Source organism: Empidonax traillii, unplaced genomic scaffold, assembly GCF_003031625.1.
Source record: "Empidonax traillii isolate 1590-97213 ecotype Southwest subspecies unplaced genomic scaffold, ASM303162v1 scaffold492:size733235, whole genome shotgun sequence".
Lineage (NCBI taxonomy): Eukaryota > Metazoa > Chordata > Aves > Passeriformes > Tyrannidae > Empidonax > Empidonax traillii.
The window spans coordinates 435,915-454,711 of NW_020955685.1; the positions used below are offsets into that span (position 1 = coordinate 435,915).

The 18,797-nt window shown below is 50.3% G+C and overlaps 1 protein-coding gene across 6 annotated transcripts in view; it reads left to right on the forward strand.

The window, feature by feature from the left end:
• Positions 1–18,797, forward strand: part of TSPOAP1 (TSPO associated protein 1) — a 60,450-nt gene that overhangs the window by 33,757 nt on the left and 7,896 nt on the right. For 2 of the 6 annotated variants that reach the window (XM_027896289.1, XM_027896292.1), the window contains exons 14-27: positions 794–903; positions 2,657–2,766; positions 4,189–5,004; positions 5,507–5,658; positions 6,391–6,963; positions 8,064–8,342; positions 8,600–8,779; positions 11,262–12,386; positions 12,979–13,096; positions 13,251–13,402; positions 13,831–13,999; positions 16,254–16,325; positions 16,710–16,745; positions 17,656–17,759. In XM_027896289.1, the coding sequence (XP_027752090.1) occupies positions 794–903; positions 2,657–2,766; positions 4,189–5,004; positions 5,507–5,658; positions 6,391–6,963; positions 8,064–8,342; positions 8,600–8,779; positions 11,262–12,386; positions 12,979–13,096; positions 13,251–13,402; positions 13,831–13,999; positions 16,254–16,325; positions 16,710–16,745; positions 17,656–17,759 (3,996 nt within the window). Of the gene's footprint in view, positions 1–793; positions 904–2,656; positions 2,767–4,188; positions 5,005–5,506; positions 5,659–6,390; positions 6,964–8,063; positions 8,343–8,599; positions 8,780–11,261; positions 12,387–12,978; positions 13,097–13,250; positions 13,403–13,830; positions 14,000–16,253; positions 16,326–16,706; positions 16,746–17,655; positions 17,760–18,797 lie in introns of all 6 variants that reach the window. The other 4 variants (XM_027896290.1, XM_027896291.1, XM_027896294.1 and 1 more) reach the window with 4 other exon arrangements.

Genomic DNA, 18,797 nt, shown 5'->3' on the forward strand with positions numbered 1-18,797 from the left:
CTGGGTCTTCCTTTGGCTGTTCCAGGTGTGTGTTATCCCAGGGTGTGGGGCAGGATTGCTTCACAAGGAGTACCCTGCCTGGAAAAGATGCTCTGGACTCCTTCAGAGGTTAACTTTGGTACTTCGTGTACTAGGAAAAACTACTTTATATTCTGGTGCCTGCAGTGAGTCTCCATCAAAAATACATTTGCCTCGAGGTCTGCTTTCAAAAGGCAGCTTGAGTGGGTTCACTGGCACCATTTCAGACAAACCCAAGGGAGTGCATTTGCTCCAGAAGGAGGGTTGGGTTACACAACTCATTGCCCCTGGATGAAAAATTCTAAAATGTTACCAAGATCAAAAATACTGAGGTAAATTTCTGAAAGGTGCTTCTGCTACCAATGCCTCGAGGGTGCAGCCTCCAGCTCAGGAAATCCAGAAATAGCTGAGGGCTGGGAAGGGAGAGGCTGTAGCAGGAAGATGAGTTTTCTGCCTGCTCTGTCTCTTGTACTCAGCTTTGCTGAGCTGAGGCTACAAGTTCTTCAAGAATGAAGATCCCACAGCTCAGTGGGAACTTTTCCCAAGGCTGCATCACCCACCTGCACAAGGAGTTCTCCTTCATGTCTGACTGGAACCCCTGAAGCTGCAATTGGGAGCTGTTGCCTCCCATTGCCACTTCATCACCTGAAAAGTCATTCTTTGAGATGGTCCTTAGCTCAGGGGCCACCAAACATGAGCTCAGGGGACTTGTTCACTGATGTTGGAACCCTTTGAGTGTTCCTTTACTCAGATCCTTTCTCTTCAATGTTTTCAGGTGGACACTGCAAGTGAAATGGAAGAGCTGGATGTTGACAGCATCTCCCTCATGCCAGAGCCAGGCAGCCAAGGCCCTGCAAAGCTCCAGGTGTTCTTAGCTCGATACAGGTACTGAGAGCTCATTTCTTGTGGTCTGTGTGGTCACACAGGTTGTCTCAGAGTTGCCTTCTTCACACTCTTCCCTTGAATTCACCCTGTTAAAAATGGATCATGTTAGGTTGGGCCATGTATCTTATTCCTCCGTGGGATTTGCAGGCTAGGGGGGTTCACCTGGAGAAGAGAAGGCTCCAGGAATACCTGAGAGCCCCTTGCAGGGCCTAAAGGGGCTCCAGGAGAGCTGGAGAGGGACTGGGGACAAGGGATGGAGGGACAGGACAAAGGGGAATGGCTTCCCACTGCCAGAGGGCAGGGATAGATGGGATATTGGGATGAAATCCTTCCCTGTGAGGGTGGGGAGGCCCTGGCACAGCTTGCCCAGGGAAGCTGTAGCTGCCCCATCCCTGGAAGTGTTCCAGGCCAGGTTGGACAGGGTTTGGAGCAAACTGGGCTAGTGGAATGTGTCCCTGCCCATGACAGGGGTTGGGATGAGATGGTTTTTAAGGCCCCTTTCAACCAAAAGCACAGCAAGCTCAGTGGCTGTTCAGTGACCAGCACTGTGTGAGACTTTTCCTTTCTTTCAATATAATACTATATTGAAAATTCACTTTGAATTGACATATTCCTTGAAATGTCTATTTTTTTTTCAGAATAGTCCAAGAAATTTTCTGCCAAGAAATCTTATTCCAACAATTAAGAAAATTTCTAGATTTTGGGCAAAATCTTTCTGGCTGTAATTTTTAAAGGACAGGGAAAAAACATCACAGAATAAACTCATTTTTTTTGTGTTTATAACTGTTTCTGTCCACTGAGCATCATGGTCAAACTCATTACTATTTATAATTCAAAGAGTATTGACATATCCTTCAGCTTTTACACTGGGATTGGAAGGAAGAGACTTGGGATGATTCTGTGCTTATGGGGAACACATCAAACCTGATGTGTTCTTGTCAGACTCTTGAGTACAAAAGGTCTCTCTGAGCTGAGGGAGACCTTAACATTGCTTTGGCACATTGAAATGCCTTTTAAAGGCTAAAAAGGAGGAATTGGTTGGAGGTGTTTGTGAAGATGTTTTTCATGGGCATTTTCCTGTGACATGAGGTCCTCTGATTACCTGAGGCTCCCTGGATAGGGAGGTTGGAATTACCTGCAGACCAAGTCATATCATCAGTGCATTTATAATTAGCATGCCAGTGGAGCTTTTGGATTGCTGTTTAAAATGTGGAGTTGGAGCAGGAGAAGGAGGCACCACAACCTCTCTGTGCAGCCTGTCCCAGTGCTCAGTGACCCTCAGAGGAAAGAGGTTTTTCCTCAGGTTCAGTTGGAAGTTCCTGTGTTTCAGTTTGTGCCTGTTGCCCCTTGTCCTGTCTCTGGGCACCTGAAAAGAGCCTGGCCCCATCCTCTTGACACCCACCCTGAAGATATTTGTGTGCATTGGTAAAATCCCCTTTCAGTTGTTTCTTCTCCAGGATCTGAATCCCAGATCCCTCAACCTTTCCTCAGGAGAGAGATGCTCCAGTCCCCCATCATCCTCTTATCTCTGTTTCTTCAGATGTCACAAGACATCTGTTCTGCTCCTCAGAAAATTACCTATTATTAATCATTATTTTGTGCAAACTGTAGTTTTGACCTTTGCCTGTGGAATTTGCTGCTTGCAAGGGTGGATGAATTCCCAGTGAACTGAAAGCTTGTCAGCATCACAGCTCGAATGTGCTGCTGGGGAAGTTCCTATACAAATTAAGTCTTCCTACTGTAAATATTTCAGCTACAATCCTTTTGATGGACCTAATGAAAATCCAGAGGCAGAGCTTCCACTGACTGCTGGAGAATATATTTACATCTATGGGGACATGGATGAAGATGGCTTCTTTGAAGGTGTGTTCTAACAGAATGAAATGTGGCTGAACTCCTGTGGAGAGTTGATCTCTCTCTAAAAAAATAAAAAGAGAATTTAGTGAATCTTGAAACCTCAGGATAAAGGTTCTCTGCCCAAAGTTAGTTTGTTAGAGGGAAGAGCAGATTCTGTTGGAAAGGGTTTATTTATGTCATGATTAAACTAAGTCTAAAACATGAGATCCTGATCTGGTGGTTTCAGTGGGAATTTTACCGCTGCTTTCAGCACAGCTCCAGGTTTCATCCCCAGGTGGTTGGTTCCTCCCTCTCCATGGAGAGGAGCCTGTTCAGCCCCAGGCAGATGGGCTGTTTCCCTCTTCCCAGGGGCTGTGTGTGAGCCAGAGCTGCAGCAGCTCATGGTCTTTAATGCCTCCTGCTCTTCTGGCAGAGAGGGGATGAGACAATCCACCCAAACTACAGTTGGGATCCTCCTGGGTGTTGCACAGTGTGTTTCTGTTTTGGCCCCTTTGCAAACACGATCCTGGTTGATTAAAGAGGCAGATGGATTGAAAGCAAGAATTGCTGGCTGTCAATTTGTACTGGGGGTTTTTATGGAGCCACTTAAGGACCGAAGGATCCTGATTTCCTGAGGTGCTTTGCAAGAGCTGAGGCAAATGCATGGGTGTTGCTCTGCTTGCTCTGTGACTGCTCTGCCTCCTTTTTTCTTTCTTTTTTTCTTTCTATTCCCAAGCTTCTCGTGTATTTATTTATTTGTCTTTTTGTTTCTTGTTTAAAGAATAAAAAGGTTATTCTTCACTAACCTTTTCTGCTTTCCCTGCTTTCAGTTGATTTGCTGTAGGCAGAGTTTGGAAGGGGGAAGGCAGTGCAGTCCCTTTTCCTCTGTGGTTTGGTGGGTCTTGCACGGACCAGGTGCTGTGTGTCCCTTGTCCCCACAGGTCATTTTGGGACACTTTTAGTCCAGGACTCAGCTTAATAAAGGAGGGAGCTAAAAGGAAGGCCAGTGCTGAATACAGAACTGGAAAGATGGACTTTCTTGAGGAAGTACTGCAAACCCCAAATCTCTGTGGCTGGGAGAAGACCTTAAATCATCAATCTGCACAGTTTGGCGAGGCTAGAAAAGTTAGTGGAGGAGCTGTGGTGAGGAAAAATGGGATAATGAAGAAGGAGAAACCCTTTAGCTAGTTACACAACCCAACTTTCCACTTAGTTGGCTCTGGAATTTGTGGAGCAGTGAGTCTTCTCAGTGTGGCCGTTGGGATCTAACAGGGAAGCCGTTGGAAGTGCAGGAAACACTGCCAGGAATAACCTCCCAGAGGTTTTTTTTTCATTCCTGAGTGCAGAGCAGTTGTGGCCCAGTGTGGATGTTGTCCCCTAGTCCTCACAGATGGGTTGGAAGGCTGGTTGGCAGGTGCAGTGGTAACAGGTCTCCTGTTTTCTGTTTAGGGGAGCTGATGGATGGCCGGCGAGGGCTGGTGCCCTCCAATTTTGTTGAGCGGGTTTCAGATGATGACCTCGTGACGTTTCTGCCTCCGGAGCTGAATGATCTCACTCATAGCTCGTACCACGAGAAAAGTTTGGTCAGTGCAAGCACCAGCAGTGGAGATAAGAGTGATTTCTCTACTGAAGAGAGTAGCATCAGCCCGCTGGCCAGTAGAGCAGAAGGAGACCAGGAGGAGCCCGTTAGTCACACAGCAGTGCCTTACCCACGAAAACTGACTCTGATCAAGCAGCTTGCCAGAAGCATAGTTGTAGGTTGGGACCCACCTCTTTTGCCAGCTGGCTGCCCAGACATACAGAGCTACAACATCTACGTGGACGAAGAGCTACGTCAGAACGTGAAGAGTGGCCTTCAGACCAAAGCAGTGATTGAGAAGCTGGACTTGCAGAGCAAAGCCTACCGCGTGTCCGTGCAGGCGGTCACCGAGCACGGCAGGTCCGACAGACTGCGCTGCACCTTCTTTGTGGGGCAGGATTTTGGGGTGGCACCCACCATGCTCAAAGTCAGGAGCGTCACTGCCACGTCGGCAGAGGTCACGTGGCTCCCCTGCAACAGCAACTACAGCCACGCCGTGTACCTCAACGGGGACCAGTGCGACGTGACCAAGCCCGGGGTCTACTGGTACACCTTCCACAACCTGCAGCCCAGCACCCAGTACGTGGCCAAGCTGGAGGCCAGGCCCATGAAAACACCCTGGGAAGAGGTGCCAGAGGGGCAGGAGCAGGACTCAGCTGTGATTCACTTCACTACCCCGCTAGCAGGTATCCCATGCAGTGCTTGGAGCCGTGCGCTCGGCCGTTCCCTCTCTGGGAAGCCTTGGGATGAAGGGAGGCCAGGTTGATTAGGTCCCCAAAGCCTGAGGTGCTGTACTGTTTTTTTGTCTTAATGTTTTTCTCCTTTATTTTATGATTTTATTACCCCCTTTGCTTTGGTTTGCTGTGGGATGGCCCCCCCACCCCTGTGCTGGTTGCAGCATGCCTGCTGGGCAGGGCAGGGGAGAGCTGGTTTGCCATGACCTCCCTCGAAGGGTCGCTGCATCTTGGCCTCAGCTACTTTTGCAAAGTTCTGTTTTCTCTGCATTAAAGCTTTCACAGAACAAGAGCACCTTGTTTCCTCTGGCTCTGCCTGTCATTTCTCAGGCTGTTCTAGTTCAGTTCTCCAGTGGCAAGGCTGGTGTGAGTGTTTGCTCTTTGAGTCTAACCAAAGTTGAGCTTTGTGCTGTAGCCAGTTAAGCAAGGGGAGCGTGTTTTTGGTCTTTCACAGGCACACCTGATGCTCCTTTGGATGTCCAGGTAGAAGCTGGTCCCTCTCCAGGCATCCTTGTTATCAGCTGGTTACCTGTCACCATCGATGCCGAGGGGTCTTCCAACGGGGTCCGAGTCACCGGCTACGCCGTGTACGCCGATGGACAGAAGGTTGGTGCTGAGGGCTGGGCAGGAGGGGCTGGGGCTGGAGTAGCAGGCAGTGTCACAGCCTCAAAGCGTGGAAAGTTGGATCCAGAAGCATGTCCTGAGGAGACAATCACAGTCCTTAGCCTGGAAGGGAGCGGTATCAGGAAAGGGCATTGTTGATACACACCGGAAAAGGCATCTCTCCAGTTTTTTGATGTGCTTTTGATGTAGCTAAGCTGGGAAAGCTCCTGTGGCAGGACCTTTGAGTAGCAAAACAGGACAATTAGTGTCAGTCTCCTCTGCTCGTCTCAGACACTGGCCTGATCCTTGGGGAAGGAAGGAGCTCAGTGAGTCCACAGGGCACTAGTACAAGGACGCAGCCCTGGGGCTTGTCTCTGGACTGTGAGGAGTGAGGTGTAGTTCTCCATCAAAAAATGTGCATCAAAAACAATGTGACCAGCAGGAACAGGAAGGGGATTTTCGCCCCTCAGGTGAGACCCCACCTGCAGTGCTGCCTCCAGCTCTGGGGCACTGACGTCAGAAGGAGCAAGTCCAGAAGAAGGGCAAATATAGTCATGTTTGATAGAATATGATTATGGTGACAGTTTCCCTTTACTGTTCATTCTGCCCTCAGAAGGTGAGAATTCTGCACACCTGCTCTCCAGAGCTTTGGTGTCTATGTTAACTTTGGGTCAGGAGTTGTTCTTCTCAGAAGGGTGCACAAACAGTAATTCCTCCCTGTTCTTTGGCTCCCAGGTGATAGAAGTTACTTCTCCAACAGCTGGGAGTGTCCTGGTGGACCTGTCCCAGCTGCAGATGTTCCAGGTGTGCCGGGAGGTTTCGGTGAGGACGATGTCTCAGTACGGGGAGTCGGTGGATTCGGTTCCAGCCCAGATTTCCTCACTCTTGCTCCGAGCCTATCCCTGCACTTCACCTGCCTCCACCACTGTTACCTCCAGGCTGCCCAAGGGGGTTCCCAGGGGCTCCCTGCCTGCCCACAGCCCATCCACACACCCCACTCCTGCGCTCCTGCTCCAACAGAACATTCCTGCTGAGAGCTCAGATGCCAAATTGACTGATGTCTCCTCCGGCCCGGTGCGGGCTCTGCCAGAGACAGCCGCCTCAGCAGCACACCTCTCCTCTCCCAGTGCTCCCTTGGGGCAGGATCTGGGCACTTCCCCACAGGGACTGGATGCTGCAGGAGACAAGAAATGCCTGTCTGTGCCTCCCCAGCAGGCTGGGAACACAGTGCTCCCTGGGGAGGGCATGGAGCCTGGCCCTACCAGGGAACCAGGATTGCAAGGCCTGGCAGAAGGCACAGAGGTGCAGGTAAGTGCTGCCATCTCCTGCCCAGTGCCGTGTGTGCTGGCAAGGGAGATGGGACAAAATGCCACTGAACATCTTTGTGTGACACTTTTGCCTTTGGGCCATCATCCAGTGGTTGGGAAACCCTCAGGGAGTTTTGGCCGCTACTGTATAGAAGTGGAGCTCACCTCTTGATCACTTGTGCAAGCAGATCAGGAGCAGAGTCAGGAAAGCAAGAATTTGCAGAGTTAGAGGGTGAAAAGAGTGTTCCCTCCTTTGTAGAGTGAAATGGGTGCTCCCAGGATGGAAATTGTCCTTCTCACTTGAGATGTGAGTGTTCACTTGGCTGTCAACAAAGGCAAACAGCTGTCTGGCTTTTGTCTGAGCCCAGGGGATATTTAGAAGCCTTGGCACTGCTGTGTTTGAATCTCCCTGGAGTCTGATCCTTCAGTATTTTCAAAGTAGATAAGGACGGGGCTGTGCTCCATTGCAAAATGCAGGGAGGCTCCCTTGGTTAGAGTGAGAGAACGAGGTGCTTGATGAAGGCCCACCTGCCTTCCCTTCCTTGTTCCTGGGGCTCTATTCCTCCATCTCCCAGAAGTTTTCTGAAGCACCAAACTGAACTGGTTGGAAAACAGATGAAAAAAAAACTTCCTGTAATCCAACTAGGTGACCTAATCAGGAGCTTGTTGTACTTCCTGTGTATATTCTTCTTCATGAATTCCTCTTTTCTTCACAGCCTTTACAGCTCCAGGGTAGTGCCAAGCCAACCTGCCAGGGGGTGTGTGGGGCATCCCTCTGGCAGATGAGAGTGGGAAATGACTTTGCACAGTTTGGGCTCTTCTTGCTATTTTTAAACTGGTTATTGTTAGTAGAGTTCTGGTTTTACCTGAGCCAGGTGAGGTGGCCAGAGCTGCAGCAGTAGAGGCACCACGTGTCCCTGGTGACAGGGATGGGTTTGTTCCAGGGCTGGCCAACCTTCCCAACTGCCAAAATATTCATATGCCGACAGCACAGAGCACATCAGAGGTTCACAGAGTTTGGGGTGATAGGACACCTTTTAGGTGTTTAAGTACCCTGAGATACCTCCCCTTGATTTCCATGATTTTTGGTTCGTCTCCCAGATGGAACAATCTGGATCCAAAGCTCCAGAGCTGGAAGGCCCCTGTGACAGCAGCGTGAAGCTCCATGTGGACACCTGCTCCATCGAGGAGCCCCACAAAGGTCCCAGTACTGACAGGGAGCAGGCAGAGGAGAAGCACCCGAGCCCAGAGCCCGTGTCCTTGGCCAGCCAGGCTGAGGGGACACCGGACGCCTTCCGGGACGGGACCGCGGGTGGGAGCAGCTGCAGGTTGTCTCCTGGCAAGGAGGTGATGAAAGAAATGTCCAGAGTGAAAAGAGAGGTTTGTTTAACCTTGGATGAGTGTCTGTGTCCGTGGAGAGGTGTGGATTGTGTTTAACATCCTGAGTTTTCCAGCCTTAGGCAGTGCTATTCTGCAGGCTGGTGGTTCCGTGTGTCCACGTGTAGCTGCCCTGGATGCTTCCCACTTTTTTTCCTGCCACTCTTGAGCTGTGTGTGTGCTAGAGACAGGAAAAACACTCCTTTATTGCTGGAATAGAGCCTGGGAGGACTGAGAAAATCTGTTTTGCTTTTCAATAGCAAGAAGAAAAACTGGCTGAAATGGGCCGCCGGCAGCTGACCCTGTTCTCTGAGCACAACCGGAGCTCTGAGCTGTCTGATATTTTGGAAGAGGAAGAAGAAGATGAACTGTCTTCAGAAGCTCTGGAAGACAAGAAATGGGACCAGAGTGAGCCATATAACCAGGAGAATGGGGAAAAGGTAACTTGTCCAGGGCTCTGCTTGTGGGGAGTGCCAGTGCAGCCATCCCATGCCATCAGCTCACGGGAGGAGGTGCTGGGCTGAGCCCAGAGCTCCCAACAGTGCTTTCCTAAGGTCCTGCCTGCTCTGCTTGTACTCTCAGGCTTAAGGTAGTAAAAACACAAGTTCTGTGGGAGAGGGAAGGGTGTTTGTATGCAATGAATGTAGCTGGGGTTTAATTAGTTAAAAAAAAACTTAATTAGAAAAACACACAGTGTGATGTGAACTTTAGAACTCAGGGTTAAAATCGATCCTATTCAACGATTTCTTAGCACAGATATGAACAGAGAACAGATAGGGATCTGTAAATCCACCCATCTGTGGATCCTGTACCAGCTCACCTTCCCTCCTAAGGCAAAACAGGCATGGGATTCTTGGGGTGTCCCATGCAGAGCCAGGAGTTGACCTCGATTGCTGTGGGTCCCTTCCAGCTCAGGATATCCCATGATTCTGTGATTTTTTGGCTTAGACCTTGTTGTTCTGTGTAGCCAGGGATGGCTTGTAGGAGCAGAGCTGTGGCTTTGCAGTTCAGTAGCTGCAAGGGAGGAAATGCTGAGTGACCAGATTAAGTCCTGTTCCAAGAGTTCCAGCTGGTTCATGTGTTTGAATGCACCTGTGGCAGGTGATGTGCTTCCAGCTGTGTGGCTGGGAAGTGCTGTGGAATCCTCCAAATTACAGCAGTTGGGATGAACATCCATGAGAGAAAGTACTGAGGGAAATTAGAAGGATTTGCAGGAAATGTGATACGTCTGGATGGCAAGAAAGCACCATCTTTGGGTGTTTTTATGCAACCAAAAACCATTTGTAGTTGATGGTGCCCTGTGTGGCTGCAGCTCTGCAGGGATGGGGCTGATGAGCACTAAATGGTAGCAGAGAGTGCAGTGAGTCTGGAATAAATTTGCTGCTGCTCCTTTTCTCCTTCTGAAGGAGCTTCTGCTTCCCAGGTGAGGGGTTGGACCTGCAGTGCAGCTTGTCCAGAGCTTCAGGAGAGCCTGGTGGCTGGAGGGGCTGGGAAGGAAGGAGCTGTTGGAAGGGCTTCCACCTGTTGGGATTGCACTGGAAAAAAAATGGAAGAAAAGCAGTTTCCTGAGAGGAGAAAAGAGGAAATAAGAACATTCAAGAACAGAATTCTTTATTTGTTTGTTTTTTCTGAGTGTTTTATTGGCCTAAATGATTTTGGTTGGTTGGGGTTTTTTTCCTGTTGATCTGAGCAAACTGGTGCTTCTTGACCTGATAAAGTGATTGTTTTCTGTCCAGGCAGTGACAGGGTGAGGGTGACAAGATGCTGAATGAGGAGAGGACATCAGGGTCAGGAAGCTTTAGGGCACAGAGCTCCCAATGCTGCCTTGTAGAGTGAAGGAAGATGGTGAGTGGAGCAGGCCAAGTCCCAGCAGAACTGTTTTCTTGGATTCTGTGAATTTAGTTACATTTTCTGTTATCTCAGGACTCCTCAGCCAACTCTTTCAGGATCTGGAGGATGAAAACAAGGAGAGGTGCTGCTTTTAAAATGATTAACCTCAAATAAGTTGTTTAATTTCTGAAAGCATATATTATCTTAAAAGTAGAAGCCACAAGTTTCCAGGCAGCTAAAATAAGTCTTACCAGACTACTCCTAATTGCTACTTACAAGGTAGGAGCCTAAAATGTCTTCAGAGCACATAATGGTATAAATTGTCAGGGAAGTTGAACAAGAGACTTCCAGAGGTATCTTCCAACCGAAATTACACCTGGGATCCTCCCTTTTATTTTACTGTAAATACAATAAGAAACAAGCCCATGAATTCTACAGTTGGTCCATGACAAATGTTAAAATTCAGCAGCGTTCTCCCCAAGATTTGCTGTAACCTGGTAGGCCCCCACCCAGCTGCAAGTCTGTGCGAGCCTTTTGAGGTGAAAGGTTTTCCTGTGTGTTTGTGGTGCTTCTGGAAGGTGATGGGAAGGGCCCAGGGCACGTCCTCCCACATCAGCAACATCTCCAAGGGGCGTCTTTAGTGCACAGGGCCATTCCCTGTGCTCCAGCACGAGGACAGAGAGTGGATGGGGGGGGCTGTGGGTCTGTGTGTGAGCTCATCCCCAACGTGCAGGGCTGAGCTTTTCCTGCCCCTCATCCCAGCCTGGGGGTGCCAAAGCTGTGGGAAGCACGTGGCAGGAGGAGAGGTGCTGCAGGGAGTGGTGTGTGTACAAGGAGAGAGGCTGGGAGGGAGCTCTTCCATACATTTGCCTTCCTCGCTTCCTGCTGCATTGCTGGTTCATCCGACTGTGTTTGCCAGAAGATCCATCGCTGTCTCTGCCCCTTCCCCTCGCTTGGCTGCAGCCACGGCTCCATCCTGCTGTGCTGGGAGGGAACCAGGGTCACTTTTGCCTCTCGTTTTAATGTTTGATTTCCTCTCTTTTTTCCTCTGCTTGTCCTGGCTGTGGCTTTTCTCGGGGTCTGGGTGTACAGATGGATCTTTGTGATACTGACAGCGATGAGGAGATTCTGGAGAGGATACTGGAGCTCCCACTTCAGAAGAACCACAGCAAGAAGTTGTTCAGCATCCCTGAAGTGACTGAGGACGAGGAGGAAGAGGAGGATGAGAAGTGCGTGGCAGAAGAAAAGGCAGACCCTCAAGATTCCTTGGAAAAACACACCCACCATTCAGGGAGACCAGAGAAGCCTCCCAACAGCAAGGAGCCATTTCCAAAGGCAGATGGGAATAAAACCTCTGTGGTGTCTGCTCAGACTCCACGGGAGGAGCACGGTGCTAAGGAGAGCAGAGGGGATGCTGACCATGTAAACCCTGCCTTTGGCCAGCTGGGCTGGGCTCAGAAGAAGGCAAACTGGAACTGGGGCTACCAGGAGAACGATCCAAAGCCTGGGAGTGGGGCAGGCCCCTCTTGGAGCAAGAAGAAGGGAAGTAGCTATCAAGAGAAGATCCGGAGTCGGCCTGAGATGGGTAGGAAGAGACAGAGTGATTTAACAGAGCACTGCAGTCGCCTGCTGGGCAACTGCAGCCAGATGGGCAGTGGGTTATACAGAGCTCCCAGCCTCAGGGAGGAGCTCAACGTGGTCAGCAGTGCCGGTGGTAAGGAGGGGTTGGATCTGTACAGCCGTGCCAGACAAGGCACCCTAAGGAAAAAAACCCCAAAGGCAGCGGGTTCAGGGGGCACAGAACCTGCTGCGATGGCCACGTGCTGCTCCAGCCCCAGGAGCCTGGAGATAGACATTGAATACGACTCTGAAGACGATCAGGATTCAACCTGTGCGTCCTCCCCTGAGAGCAGGCGGTGGCCAGAGAGGTTCCAGAGCTCTCAGGGTGACTGGAGTGATTGCTCCAGCCAGTCTGAGGCTCCTCACACAGATGGCAGAAGGGACCTGACCAGGCTGGAGATGATGGAAGAGCAGGGTTTGGAATGGGCCGGGTCTCCGAGCCGGCACGTGCGATTCTTCCAGCGGGAGAAGGAAGCCCTGAGATGTGAGAGCAGCTCTGAGGAGCAGGGCTGGGAGCTGGACTGTAAGTCACCTGGCTGGAGAAGGAGGCTCGAACATCCTTCGAAGGGGATACGTAGCACCTCCTTGCACAAAAGGGTTGGGTGACTTTTCCTATTCTGGCTTTGAAGCAGCTTGCAGTGGCTCTGGCTTCCCTCTGCTTCCCTGGCCTGCCTGTTATCTTGCTTTGTTCGGTGTTGTCCAGAGGAAGAAGCCTCCTCTAGGATTGTCTGGAAGAATATCTGAGAGATTCTGTAGTTCTGTGCTGCTCCGTGGCTTTTCTTGTAGTAGCTGCTTCTGCTTTTCCTGCTCCCTGACCGAGTGGCACCGATGCAGTATTCCTTTTCACTCTGGCTCTTCCTCCCCATGGCAGGAGGCTGTGAGAGGGACCCACATGAAAATCCCTCCTGAAATAAGCTCATTTGTGTAATGTCATTTTGCCTCCCCTGGAAATGCCCTTTTTCCTGCCTCCTCACCCTCGCCCAGGGGATCATCACTGGGGCCTGGCAGGGCTCCTGTCTGTCCTCAGATCTGTTTTCCAACTCCCCTTGGTATTTCCAGCTCTAGAGTGTCCCTGAAGAGGAATGTTGCATTTGGATGCTCTGCTCTTTGTGGAGTGTGTTTGGGCTGAGCACTGCTCACTGAGTCACGAGGCAGAGGCTGCTACTAACTCTGGTGATTCCAATTGCAGGCATCCAGTAATAAAGATTCCAGGGGCCCGGAGCCGGCCGGCACAGCCTGGCAGGCTCCCAGCAGGAGACGCAGCAAGAGAAGAAGCCAAATGCAGAAACCTTTGCTCTCTAGTGCAGGTGAGCAGCAATGGGGAGAGGGGTGTGGGCAGCAGGAGACAGGGAAGCTCCTGGAAAAGGTAGGGAGAGGCTGGCAGGGAGCATCTGAGCCGTGCAGGGCTGTGGCACGGGAAGGGTGCTGATGTCGCCTGTGGTGTGTCCCCTCTGTGCACAGGTCCTCCCAGGAGCAGCGCTCCCGAAACCTCTGGCAAGGAGGATGGCATCAGGATATTTGTGGCTCTCTTCGACTATGATCCTGTCTCTATGTCTCCTAACCCTGATGCAGCAGAAGAGGAGCTGCCATTTAAGGAGGGACAGATCCTGAAGGTAAAAGAGGAGTGAATTCCTATTCTGTGTGGATTCATCTGGTGTTCCAGGGACTTCCAGGGGAGCAGTGAGGCAGCACTGATCCTCTTCTCTCTTGGGACCAGTGACAGAACCTGAGGGAATGGTTGGGGCTGTGTCAGGGGAGAATTAAGTTGGATTTCAGGAAAAGGTTCTTCCCCCAGAGGGTGGTTGGCACAGAACAGGCTCCCCAGGGTTTGGGCACAGCCCCAAGGCTGCCAGAGCTCCAGGAGGGTTTGGACAACACCCTCAGGGACAGGGTGGGATTGTTGGGGTGTCTGTGCAGGGCCAGGAGCTGAACTCCATGATCCCTCTGCATCCTTTCCAGCTCAGGATATTCCACAATTCTTCCTCTGTGCATCTCAGTCCCTGCAGCACCAACAGTGTCTGTCCTGTGCTTCCCTTTGCAGGTGTGTGGGGACAAGGATGCTGATGGCTTTTACAGGGGTGAATGTGCAGGAAGGGAGGGATACATCCCATGCAACATGGTCTCAGAAGTGCAGGTGGACAACGATGAACTCAAGAAGCAGCTCCTGAAGCAAGGGTTCCTGTCTGCTGACACAACCACGGAGAGCCAAGGTACTGGGTCTGTGTGTGCCCTGTCCTGAACTGTCAGCAGCTCACCTGAGCCATCCACAGGGCTGTGCTGGGATCTGCAGTCTGATTTGGTGGGAGACCAAGCAGGGAGGTCTCTCTGGCTGAGGGAGGAAGGTGCTCCCAGCTCTCAGTTCATTCCTGACTCCACTGCAGCACTTGCAGCTGCTGGAGCTGCTCCTGCACTGAACTCAGGAGAGAGGGAGTGAGGGTGATCCTCGCTAGGGAGGGAGACACAAAAAGGTTTGGAAGGCAGATGAACAAGAGTTCTCACTCACTGAACCCTTTGGGGTTGACCCTGCTCTTGGGTGAGGGAATCTGGGACTTGGGAATGGAGAAAGATGGGGGAGGAAAGGTGTGAGACAAGGCAGGCAGTCAGGAGTGTACAGAGAGCAGAGCTGGTCCTTGGGTTCATCTTTACTTACTCCCTGGAGGATGTGGCTCAATGCTTTGTGCACTGCAGAGACTTTTCTGTTTCTTCCCACTCATGTGCTGGGAGAGAGGAGGAACCATCCCTGGGATGTGCAGCCAGCACAGCTCAGGCTCAGGGGCTGCCCCTGTGTCACCACTGGAGTCCCAGTGCCTGTCCCTTATCCCTCCCATATCTCATCCTGCACCCTCTGCGTGCTCTGTGCTACCAGTGCCAATCATTGGACCTGCTCCACTTGTTGAAACAAGAGGAAATTCCCATTTTGGAATCCCTGTTTCCCTACCAGTCCTGCGGGGAAAAGCAGCACAAGTGTGGGTGGTGGCAGAGGTAAGCCCTGACACTGCCTGGGCTGTTCCTCTGCCCCTTACAGGACAGGCAGTGGGGATAAAAACCAACCAAGCATAAGGAGAAAAGAAGCAATCCAACTTGTTCCCATTTCTGTACAGGGAGATCCAGTATCCAACCCCAGTAGGTCTTTAGATCTTTAAAGTTTCTTCCAACCCAAACCATTCTTTGATTCCAAAGGGCTGACATTGCTCAGCTCCTGAATGTGGCTCCCTAGAAGGTTGATCCTGAGGAGCACAGGGGTCAGAGGAGCCTGATGCTTTCACTATGTGATTTTTTTTGGTAGGTTTGTCCTTCAGCCTCCCTCATATAGGGAGAGGAGATTTGAGTAAGGTGTTTTTCACATCCATACTCTTTTTTTTTTTTTTTTCCTGTGTAAAAGAACCCAGAATCCAGTGTCCAGAGATGGCTGGATCCCTATAGTGGCCTTTGTCCCTCTGTGGATACACACAAGGCTTTCTGTCCCTTGCCCTATTGGATACTCTTGGAAAAATCAAGGAACTCAGTAGCTCTGAGACTTCACGAAGCATGGAGGGTGTGAAAGTCTTCAGGAGGGTGGTGGTGGTGGAAAATACGTACCTTGTGTGTTTATGCAGGGAGTGACCACAGTTTCAGCACTGCTGAGGCCACACCTTGAATCCTGAGGTCAGTTTTGGGCCCCTCATTGCAAGAAAGACATTGAGGGGCTGGAGTGTGTCCAGGGAAGGGAACAGAGCTGGGAAAGGAGCAGCTGGAGGGGCTCAGCCTGGAGAAAAGGAGGCTCAGGGGGGACCTTCTGGCTCTTTGCAATTCCCTGACAGGAGGGTGGAGCCGGGGGGGTGGTTGGACTTGATGATCCTAAAGGTCTTTTCCAGCCTTAAGGATTCTCTGATGCCTTGGCAGCTGGGCTGGCTGTCCCTCTGCTGTTTTCCTGCTGCCATAAACCCCTTGTGACCCCTTGTCACAGCCTTGTAAGGAAGGAAACGCCCTGGACATGCTGGTTTGGGTACTCCTTCTGCTGGTTCTTTGGGGATTTCATCGAGTACTGACCCTGCTCAGTGCAGAGGCTTTAGCCAGAGACCTCCCTAGATCCCTTCCCACCTCACCTGGCACTTTTGAGGCGTTAATGGAGCAAAGTTTTATTTTGTCCTCGTAATGCTGCTTCTGAAAGTTAAATTGCAGCAAAGCCTGTCTGCTGTGGCCTGTGGAATGGCTGAAAGGCATGAGCACAGTGTGGATTTCTGTGTGTATTTGGGATGTGGATCGTGCCTTCCCCGAGTCCACATGCAAGGACTGGAGATTTGGGCCGTGCCCACAGAAATCCCAGTGTCAGCTTCCCGGGGGAGGCACGTCCTGCCACTCTGTTCCCTGTTCACTCTTCAAAGTGCTTTTCACTTCCCATTATTCACTGTCTGTTTCTCTTGTCTATTTATTTGCTCTTTTTTTTTTATTTTTATTTTTATTTTTTCTGGTATTTTGCTGAAGGAAATGGCACATTTTCTGCACCTCCACGCCGCCAAACCGTCCCTCCTCCAAAACCCAGACGCTCCAAGAAAGGTCTGTGTCACCCACCACTTCCTCTTTGCTTTCTGCTCTAGGATTACAGACTGCATTGAATTTTTACTACTTGCTTACAGGACCCCCCGATGTTTGTCTCTGTACGACTGCTAGGAAGTGGAAAGAGAGCCCATCCCTGTGCTGGTGTTAAGTTTTTAACAACAGTGATGTCTTTTATAGTTTTGGAGCTTGACCTCTGCTTCTTGTTACGTCCCTGAGTCCTGGTCCTGGTTACTGGCGTAGACTTTGAGTTGCATGACCAGTTTGCTTCTGTTGTTTGCTGCCTTGGTCTTTGTTCTTTTTTATTGTTGTTTGTCACTTGTGTCCTGTGGTCACTGTGGGAAGATGAGCTCTCACTGATGGGGCATTTCCTTCCTCCAGCAGGGCTGGATAAGCAGGAGAAGTACAAGTCTCAGCCAGGTGAGAATTGCTCTTTTTTTGACCATGAGTAAGGAATGCATGCTTGAAATACAGACTTGTTTTGTGGTCAGGGGCCTGTGGTGCTGCTTGAGACTGTAAGAAAAGAAGACTTTTAGTTCTTTTGATTTAGTAGTGGGTGCAGTGGCCTTTGACTAAGCAGGCAGTGTTTGCAGGGGGAGGGCACTCGTGGCTGTGCTGTGGAGGAGCAGGGAAAGCTCTAACTCATCCTTAGGATCCAGGATCCCTTCAGAGGGTGCTCACTTTGCTTCATCTGGTGCATTATCTGTTGATGTCCAGAGAAGCCAAGGCAAACCCTCTGCCAGCCCATCCAGTGCTGACCTGAAACAGTTTAACTTCATGAAGGACTGGACAGTGAGTGCTTTCTGGAACTCCAGGCTTGGCTTCTGTAGGCTCAGAGCAGCTCTTGTCAGTCATGGGCTGAGCAGGCAGGTGGGTGTGGAAGTGCAGTGTGTTCCCTGCACGATGAGATCCCTTTGTGCTGTTCCCCTGGCACTTGGAGGATAAATTTTGTAGCTCAACGGCAAATCATTGCGTAGTGGGAGGAGAAATGTCCATTTGAGACACTGTAAGGAGCCTGCTGTGCTCTGTGTATATATACACACATATATTTGTGTGAACAAATTGAAAGCATGAAATAAAACATTCCAATATATTGGCAGAACACCAGGATGCTGGAATAGGGAGATGTCCCCCCTTCTGGGCTTATGAGGTGATAGAGGAGATCAGAAAACTGCTTCACCAGACGTCTCTGAGGTCTCTCTCCATTCAGGTTCCCCCACTATTGTTTTTGCTCAGTTCACTACAAGAATGCTGAAGGAGTTGCTGTGATCTGGGATTTTGTCCTGGTACTTCCAGCTCAGGATATTATGGTTCATTTCTTGTCCTGCAGGGCAGAAACACGAAGACATTGAAGCAGAACTGCTGACTCCTTGCAGGATGGTGGCTGTCTTTGACTATAACCCCAAGGAGAGCTCTCCAAATGCAGATGTGGAGGTAACCACCAGCTGCTCACCCTTTTTAGAGGGTTCTTTTTCCTCTCTCTGTTTTCCTTCTATCCCAGAACACTTTGGTCCAACCAGAGTCTCAGGGAATCTGTGTTAGTGTCTCATGGCTTTGTAGCATGCTTTAGTGATTAAGGACTAAGCAGATCTGGGGCAGGAGGAATTCTTACCAACTGATCCAGGAAACACTCTGGGAAAAGGAAAAGCTGCTTAAGGGTTTGAAAGCACTTCTGGTACTTGATGAGCATGACTTCTGTGTTAAATACCTGTATGGGTATTTAAGCAATATAGCAAGAAGATTGAACTCCAGTTTAATGGATCAGTCTTCAGACTTCTTCTTTTTCTAGCAGTCCCTCCATGTAGAATCATAGAATCATGGAATAGGTTGGTTTGGAAGGGACCTTAAAGCTCATCCAGTCCCACCCCCTGCCGTGGACAGGGACACCTTCCACCAGCCCTGGTTGCTCCAAGCCCCGTCCAACCTGGCCTTGGACACTTCCAGGGATGGAAAGGGATAGAATTTAAACAGGAAGGAATATAATCCAAACAGCATTTTTGTGGATAAGCCTGTTCCAGGTGGAAAGGTGGCAGTTCAGAATCCTTCCTTCAGAAAGAAGATTAGCACATGCTCTGTTCCTTGTTCCCCCTTATCTCTGTTAGTCCACTCTGAGCAAACAGAAACGTGGGGTTTGGAGTCAGATCCTTTCCATGCATCCAGGAAGGAGTGTCTGGCCAAGACATGGCACAGTTTAGGGAATACTGGGCCTCCCAAGCTGGGTGTGTCATGGTCTGAACATCCTGCAGCTGAGGACAGTGTGTTTTAGGGAAGGTGGAATACCTTGGGGGACACAATGAGAGCTTGGATCCAGCCAAAGAACACTTTGAGCCCTTGTCAGCAAAAAGGGGACTGTACTTTTTGCAGTGATTTGGTCTTCCTAGAACCTTCCTTACAGACAAGAGCTCAAATTCTTGGAACAAGCTGGTGCAGTTCTGCTGGAGATCCTCCCTCCAATTTTCAGTCACTTATTCT